The sequence below is a fragment of the Thalia democratica genome, chromosome 2 (assembly GCF_965202585.1).
Source record: "Thalia democratica chromosome 2, ktThaDemo2.hap1.1, whole genome shotgun sequence".
In the NCBI taxonomy this organism is placed as follows: domain Eukaryota; kingdom Metazoa; phylum Chordata; class Thaliacea; order Salpida; family Salpidae; genus Thalia; species Thalia democratica.
In genome coordinates this window covers 14890716-14899858 of record NC_139166.1, presented here as the reverse complement: position 1 = coordinate 14899858, position 9143 = coordinate 14890716, and the positions used below count along the sequence as shown (strand labels likewise).

Genomic DNA, 9143 nt, shown 5'->3' with positions numbered 1-9143 from the left:
ACAACATCATTAACTACTTTTATAGTCATTTATTTAATCACTATTATAACGACTAACTAGATAAAAAGAACTACTTGGGTAGTTATTTGGATAACAATTAGTTGTATACATATTTGAATGTTAACTTTGACAGCTATTCGGATAACAACTACTTGGATATTTACTTGAATTACAACTTAGATGACTACTGCGTGGATAACTATTTTGTTAATAACTGCTTGGACAACTAATTGGATAACAATTTGCATGAATATACCAGGATATCAACTTAGACTATAACTTGGATGACTGATTGATAACCTTTTTGGATAATAGTTTCTTGGATACGTCTACATTGGTATCAACTACTTAAATAAAAACTACTTGAATAACAACTACTTGGAATAAAAACTTAAAAAACAACATTGGTAGCAACGACTTTGATAACGAGTTAAAAATTTAATGTTTTTATTTCTAGTTTGATAATTAAGTGGACAACTAATTGGTTAAATACTTTTTTGATAAGTACTTTGATAACAACATGGGTTTCAACTACTCTAATAATAAATGTTAACTACTTCGATAACAACTCCGATAACTACTTGAAAAACAAATTTGATAACAACTAATTTGATAAAAAGTGCTTGGTTAATAATTACTTAGATATCTAGTTTTATAACTATTTGGATAACTACTCCAAAAACAAGTTCTTGGTAATAACTATTTAGATAACTGCTTGAATAACTACTACTTGGGTAGGGATGACAATTTATTGGATAGCTGCTCAATCAATTTAAGCATACATGTTGTATTTGCTGTTTTGAAGAAATGAATTAGCATTTATTTGATAAGTTAAAAAAAAGAGTGTTAAATTCATTTTAAACTATAATAAATTTATTTTACTATATAAATAGAAATAATTCATGTTAAAAACTAATCTTCGATTAAACATAAGACACAAAAATGTTTATTATCTAACATTTATTGACACTAAGAAGCTAAAATACCAAATATACGTTTTAAAAATACTTTAAATTTTTTTTCTCGTATAAACGCATCAAGCATCTAAATAAAAGTTTAAACCAAAATTACACGATAAGTTTTATTTTATTTAGATTTTTACTGTTTAAATCTAAAGTTTGTTATGACTGCGGAACTTTAACATAACGATAAAAATAAATATGTTTTGTAACCTCAAGTAATTGCTGCGACCATTTATTGTTTCCCACATCATAAAACACAATAATTTTTAACAAATCATCAAACCAAACAAGCTTGTTTCCTATTGATACCACACTACTAGGACGACGTAATAAGTAGTTATAAGATTTAGGCGTTGCAACAAAAACAAAATTGCCAGAATAAGAATCAAACACCTCACAGGTTGGTTCTTTGGGACCACCTAAAACAAACAACTTGTTCTTAACAGCAACTGATTTGTGATAACTTCTTTTTTTGACCATGTTGGGCATGTAGGTCCACGAGTCGTCAAAAGGATCGTAAACCTCAACGGTGTTAAACTTTTCCGCTCCGTAAGCTCCTCCGGACAAAGCAATTCTTCCTTCAAACACAGCACAAGCCGCATGCAATCTTTCTTGATTCGTTCCAGCAACCTCCTTCCACGTTAGACTTTTCGTATCGAACTCAATGCAAGTGCTGCGATCTTGCCTCATAGTTTCTCCCATCAGGTAAATTTTGTCCATGAACGAACACACGCAATAGTCATGAAAGTGTAAAACGTCCATGTCAGCAACAACTTCCCAAGCGTTAGTGGCAGGCGAATACGTTTCAACGCATTTTGCGCTGCGGCCGTTGTCATCTTGACCGTCAAACGCGTAAACTTTGCCTTTTACGCAAGCCGCACCGTAATATTCTCGGCTGCCTGCTTTAGTTTGTGGTAAAACACTCACGCTGTATTGATCGCTGGCTTGAACACTGTACACATCGCTGATTGCGTCGAGTGCATCAATGTCCCGACCCCCACAAACAATTATGTTGAAGTTATGTTGTTCGCAGTACCTAGTACTAGATTTCATAGAGGAAGAATCAGCATGCAGGTGAATATTATATTTGCTTGAAATATATTTCAAAGCAGCATTTGATAACAACGAAGCACGAACCTTAGAGTAAATATAGCTCGCGTGTTTGCTACGTTCCTTATAGTGATTCAACCAACCGTTGGCCGCATTGAACACCTGCAACTCTGTATCGACGTTCAACTCGCTGCTTGAAAGCAGTTTCGCAACTGACACAACGTCCAACTCTAAAAATTTGCGTGAATCAACAAGCATTGGGAAACAACGCTCAATAAAACGCAACGATGGTTCAGACAAGCTAAAAATTTGTGATGAGTAGTACAGAGCTGCGACGTTGTTAACATTTATTTTATCTTTCATCCAATCGTATGTAACATTCCTTACGTCATCATTCAGAGAGATTTTGTACTTCTTCAATAGTGATAACAAATTAGTCTCTTTTGAGTCTAGGCTACCTGTACATTACAATGTATAAGTCCTACATATATTTGTTAAAGTTTTTTGATAGTGATTAAAAAGTTTATTCTAAAAATAAAAGTCAAATTTTTAGAATTTATTTTATAACTTACAATGTTTATGCATAAATGTAGTAAAGTCTTTCTTAGTTTATTTTTTCATTTTATAATACGTATCAGAATAGATGCTAACGATCGTATTATAATTAAAATGTAATAATCAATTTAGTTTGCTAAACTATATATTAATTTAAAATTAGTTCAAAATAAAACTAAATCTAATTTTTATCTAGTTTTAATCTATATCTATGACTAAAGAACATTTAATGACAAACAAAAACAAAGGATCATTTCTAACAAAGTTTTTTACAATGTTTAAATTACGGCCCCATACAAATATGGTGTATAGCAAGAGTTTGTTACCATTCAAAGTAAAAAAATGTAGTTAAAATCATTATACGATGCTGTTTTGCTATTCGTTTATTTTCATGTGTATAAAAAACTTTGACTTAAGTTTTAAAGTTTTTATAAATTTTATCTAAAATTATAATACTAACACAATAGTGTAACTTATTTATGTTTCTTTAAGTATTCTTACTTTTTTACTTGTAATTTAATTTTCTTTAAATATGCTTTTTTTACAGCCGTAAATACATGTTAAATAAACGAAAGCTTTTAAAAATATTGTTTGGTATATATTTTATTTGACACTTTGTTCCTTCTTAGAAGAAATTAAGGACTAAAGAAAATTTAATAAAAAAGTTTAAGTACTTAAAAAAAATAACTTAATTAATAAGCAAATTAATCTAGATTACAGAGTAACATGCTAAATTCTAAATATACTTTGATTTTGATACTTACGAAACACTTTTTTTTTCTTGATATTATTAATTAAGATAATGCAATATTTTCTCACGCACTGTAATTTTTGTAAAATAAAATTGCCAGTGAGCAAAGTGTGTGAAATAATTGATAATTTATCTTACCTTGTTGACCAATTTTTTTAAGTCTTTGCAGATATGTATCATCAGTTTGTTGCAAAATAACTTGTTTACATTGTTTCAAAAAACCATGACCTTTAGAACTTGTGCAAGATGAACCACTGTTGGGTAACTCTTGATCTAAACTCTCAGGTTGAATATTCTTTTTTTTAGAGATCTTCAATGAACTAAGTTCTGATTTAACTTGTTTGTATTCTGTACTTGTACTCATAGTTTATAGTCTTAAATCTAGATTGTTGGTTTTTTGTTGATGAAACGTTAAAGTTTACTTTTATAGATGAATAATAGTTGAACAATGTTTAGCTATTAATTAAGTTATGCACACAAACAAATTGATTATAGTTTTTATCAGCAGTAACAATCAAAACAGAAATACAATATACTTATAAATAAATATTGTGCGTGTAGATAGATAAACTAAAATCAAAATATAAATACTAGTCTAGTTTTGTTATAAGCAGCCAGAGTTAATATCTTTCTTACGCTGATTTTTCAATAAAACAATAGAAAATTCGTAGCATCAAAGAATTAAAAATTCTTTTATGTAAGTTTAAAAGTTTTTTTTTAATGCAGTAAAAAAGTAATAAAAGTTTAATTATATTCCAAGTAAGTAAATATAAAACTATTTTTTACGAAAAACTATATTATCTATAATTTTTTTTAATGTACACTCTTCTTCTCTAGTCTGCACTTTCCGTTGAAACGTTGTGTTTAAAGTGCAAGTTTGTATTTTTTAACTATAACTAAAAACAGCTCTGTTGCCTAGTATTGATGAAAAAAATTAGTGTTTTTACTTAGGGTTTTTCTATGAAAGAAAATTAAAATAAAAATAAAAAAATGTTCTAAAATACTAATAAAGTGTTAAAAGACCCAAGATAAAATTAAACGACAACAAAGAAAAGTGTAGTTTACATCTAGAAATCTCATGATTAAATACAAAAAATGAAATACCTCTTGATAAGACTTACACACTAAAAAACGAGCAGTGTAATTTACATTAGCATCATTTATAACTGAAATATGGAGGTAAGAATTGTCTAGAGGGCAATTGAAAAATATTAAACGAGTATAACAAACGGTGGAGTTTACGTTGAAGTAAGCACTGTATAAATTATTCTGTAATAGTAACCTACTTTCTAAGTCGGCAGACAAGTTTTCTTGTTGATAATTTGTTATTAAAACATTTTAAACGTTATTAAAAGCCAGATTTAAATTTTTATGAATCTTACTAACAACAGCTTTCTTTTCTGCTGAATGAACTTTTTCCTTCCAAAACCATAGAATTAGTAAGTCATCATTAACAACACTTATATTTAAACTTGTATTGATAATATCAACATCTATTACTTCATCTGACAAAATATTTCTTTTCCTGCAACGCCCGCTTTCGTTGAAAACAAAAAACAGTTTGCTTCTGCTAGAATTTTACTTTGGATTACACAATTATTGTCATCGTCTATGGTAATAAATTCGTCTATGTCGTTTACTGTAATTTAATATTAAAACATTGAAAGGGCACTAAAAATTTATGATCAGTCATTTTCTCCTATTATTTTTTGGTGTTTATTAGCTGCATCTAGTAGTGTTACTGATCTCCTATAACTAACATAACGTCTGCGAAATTGTTAACTTTCTTTTTTTTAAATCTGTTGGTTTAATTACTAGGCTCACCAAATGCCAGTGCTTAACTCAAAAGCAAGAAGTTGAAGTTTTTATTTTCACAGCAGAAATAATTTCCAGATATTAAATGGATGTTACATTTGGGGTAAAACCGCATCAGAACAATCTATCAAATTCTTCAAAATGCCCTGGGAGTTTCTATGAACAACAAAAGTGATTAAAATTTTTTTTTGTAATCACATAAGTACCTTTGTTGTTCCCGCATATGATATGCTTTTAGTTTTTATTTTATTTTTTGTTTAAAAAAAATAGAAAGAAGTAATAATATAAAAATGTACATACAGTTCAAAATGATTAGCTTTGACTACAACTATAAAGTAAATACTAATAAAAACACTATAAACAAATTATAAATGGTTTAAGATTTTAAAGTAAAGTTTAAACTTGTTTATGATATTGTTATGATGCAAAAAAACCCTGTACTTCCATGTTTATAATTTGTAGTTGACTTATAGCATTATTAGTCTCTGTTTATAACGAAACCTGATTATACATCCAAAACAAGTTTAAAATGATAAAAAATACAGTTAAAACTAATTTTTAATCTATAAATTCTATTATAACTACAAAAAGTAGTATTTTACTTTTTACTTGAAGTTTTGAATATTATAAATAACAATTAAAAGTAGCTTCACAGTATTTTTCTAAAACTTTGTGCTATTAAAAATTTTTTTTTACTTATATTTGGTTTAATATTAGAATTAAACAAAATGAATTGTAATCTTAAAAGCCTGGAAGATATTTATAAAACTTGGAAAACAGTTATCTCGTTTATTAATTTATTTTTCTAATAAATGTTTAAATATAAAAAAACATTTATAAAAAAAATAAATTAATATACGAGATAACTATTAAGATATCTTTTAAGATATCTTTTAAGAGTACAATTCATTTTGTTTAATTCCAATATAAGTAAAAAACTTGTCTAAATATTACAAAATTTTAGAAAAATACTGTGAAGCTACTTTAAATTGTTATTTATAATATTCAAAACTCCAAGTAAAAAGTAAATACTACTGTTTGTAATAAGTTTTTCATACCTAATCCTAATTTCAGAATTTTTAATTTAAAATCCCAGATTTTTTTAAGGAGTTTAGTTTTTTTTTTAACTCCTAGGTTTTACTAGATTTTGTCAAAGTTTCTTAAAATGTAAGTTTTCAAGGTTTTTTTTTGTAAATTTTTAATTTCTAGGTTTTCCTAGGAGATTTTCTAGCAACCATGAATTCAGTGAAAGTATCCAAATCAGGCTTTAATTTAAGTTTAATTAAAGTTTAGCTTGTTTTTTTTTAAAGTTTAAGCTTGCCTGAACTGATCTGAGTTTTTTTAAATACTTTAGATAAACTTGAGTTTAATTTAATAGCCTAAAACTGTGACAACCTTAAAAATGACACTAGAAATAAAAAAAAACTAATCAAACTATTTAAACTTTAATAACCATAAACGTAAGAACTAAATGTATAAAGAAAAAATAATTTAGGTAAAACAAGTTGGCTAGTAATTTAAATAAAACAATTCAGCTCAAGTTTAAAAAATAAATTTAAACCATAGATTTAAAGCCCAAGTTTAAAACATAATAACTAGCATGAGCTTCTATAAGAAGCCTGAACAAAAATAGACATTTCAAAAACTTTTTTTCCAAATTCGAAATTTGTAAAGGTTTTAAAGCCATTAAGCTAAACAACAATTAGAAAAAAATCTTTTTTTAGTTACTTTAACCTATTTAAAAATATCTGTAAAGACAACTAAGTTATTTCAACAAAGATCAATAGCTAGCCTGATATAAAAAAAAAACAAATTTTAGTCAAAACTAAAATTTACAAATGAGTTAAATATATGAAATAGCCTAAATTTAGTAAAAACTTTAAGAAATGAAATATCAAGGTTATTTAAAAAACCTAAAACTAGTCGAAATGCCTAAGTATCTAAGAATTTAAATTTTTTCCTTATAATCTTAGTATTTGCAAACCTATTAATTTGCTTTTTAATAACATTTAATACCTAGTTAAGTTTAAAAAATAAAAATATAAAATAGTTAATAAAGCTTAAATGTCTAAACAACATCAAAATAGTTATATACGATTTCAAAACTAGAGAGATAAAAATCTAACTCATTAAAACAAGCTTTAGTCTAAAATGTTCTAAACTAACTTGAGTTAGCCCTATCCTGATATTTTCTTTCAAGTAAATAAGAAGAAAATAAATTTTAACAACTGATGCAATAAAAAACAAGCTGAAATTTTTAGTTCTAATACTAAAAAATTAAACTTAAATTAAAACTTTTTTTTCTGGCAATTGAAAATAAAACAACTAGTTAATTATTCAATTAACTACAAGTAACATCATATTTAATGTAGTTGTTTAACTTTTAGAAAGATCATATAATGTTGGTTTCAAAACAGTTATACATGGTTAGACTACATCATTCCAAAATGCAAAACTTTTTTAACACTAGAAGTACACTGATTGTAAGTGCCTGAGTAAATTTTTGGCTCATAAGTCAAAAATTATTCAACCGTGACAATGCTAAATATTCACCTTGTAGTTGATAACTTGGTCAGAACTAAAACATTAGCAAATAAAATTGTTTTAAATATTATGCACAATATCTATTAACTATTTATTAAGCAATTTAGCAAATAAACTGAACTAAAGTTATAGAAAGATATTCATAAATATATTACTCTATTTGTTTACTCACATAAAGCTACTGTTGCTAAAGCAAATTGAAGGTAATTGGATATCTCAGATGCTAGAGAAAGTATCAGATATTTGAAAGAAATTGAGTTGGAATGCAGTTTAGTTAAAAGTTTTGCTAAGGAGTATGGCGAACAGATAGCAAAAACTGAAGAGTTTATGAAAAATGAGATGTCGGAAATAAGTGGTGAAACGCTGAAAAAGGATGTTTCAAATTGGAATAGCTAAATTAGTGAGGTTTACAAAAAAATTGAAGTTTTGTGCAAAGCCGCAAGTGATGAAGTCAAAAGTGAAGAAGTTTTGAAATTTGTAAACAAGTTTAAAGAATTCAGTAATTAGTTGCTGAACAAATTGTTTTGAAATGTTTTTGTTTTGATTGAACGTTTGTTAGTTTCAAGTTGGTTACTAGCCTAAGTTTTACTTGGTTGTTTAACTCAAACTTGTTTCTGTTTTGTTATAGTTAATTTTATTTTGATTGTTACGTTACTTGTTACATTACTTGGCTAATTTTCATGTTCATTTATTTTGTGTAAAATTGTTAACTTGTACAGTAGACTACCGCTTAAGTACGCACTTTTTTTGGTACGCATCCCGCCTTAAGTACGCACTTATCCAGAAAGACAAAAAAAATCTAAAAGGTTCCAGGTAGAACGGCCAACCTGCTGAGCTAGGCTGAGACTTTCACAACTTTTAAACTAGGGTGGGTAATCCTGAGTAGTCTAAGTGGCCTAAGATTGTGACAGTCCTGTTATAATACAGAAAAGTGAAAAATAATGATATTTGAGCTGTAATGCTATAAAATAAATAAATCTAGATGAAAAAATTAAAAAAACCTACATATACAACATATTTAAGTCATAATTTAATTTAAATGTACACATATTGATGTTTTGAAAATGTTTGGTAAACACAATGTAGTTTAGTACTTTCCTTCTAACAAAACAAAATATCGAAAATATGGCTTAATATTCTTTTTTTTATATCATTGACTGACATTGACGTGCTATATTAAATGTATGTATTAATTGTGTAGAAACTTTTTAAAGAAAAAATAAATCATTTTAAAATCTATTAAAAAATTTTGCAGATTAGCATTATGTATTAATGTTATTTAAAATAAAAAGACTTCTTTATTTGGCTTAATTATTTGGTGGCTAGTTGTAAGAAAGAAAACAAACAATAAAATTTCATATTATACTATGTCGTCAAAATGTACGCACTACCCGTGCTAAGTACGCACTTTTTGGTCGGGTTTAATTTGCGTACTTAAGCGGTAGTCTACTGTATATCAATAAAAC

General features: G+C 27.1%; 1 protein-coding gene across 1 annotated transcript; it reads right to left on the bottom strand.

The window, feature by feature from the left end:
• Positions 1-1121: 1121 nt before the first annotated feature.
• Positions 1122-2375, bottom strand: LOC145850075 (spermatocyte protein spe-26-like). The gene has a single exon (XM_082955221.1). The coding sequence runs from the start codon at positions 2373-2375 to the stop codon at positions 1122-1124; it is 1254 nt and encodes a 417-aa protein (XP_082811347.1).
• Between the last annotated feature and the right edge of the window lie 6768 nt (positions 2376-9143).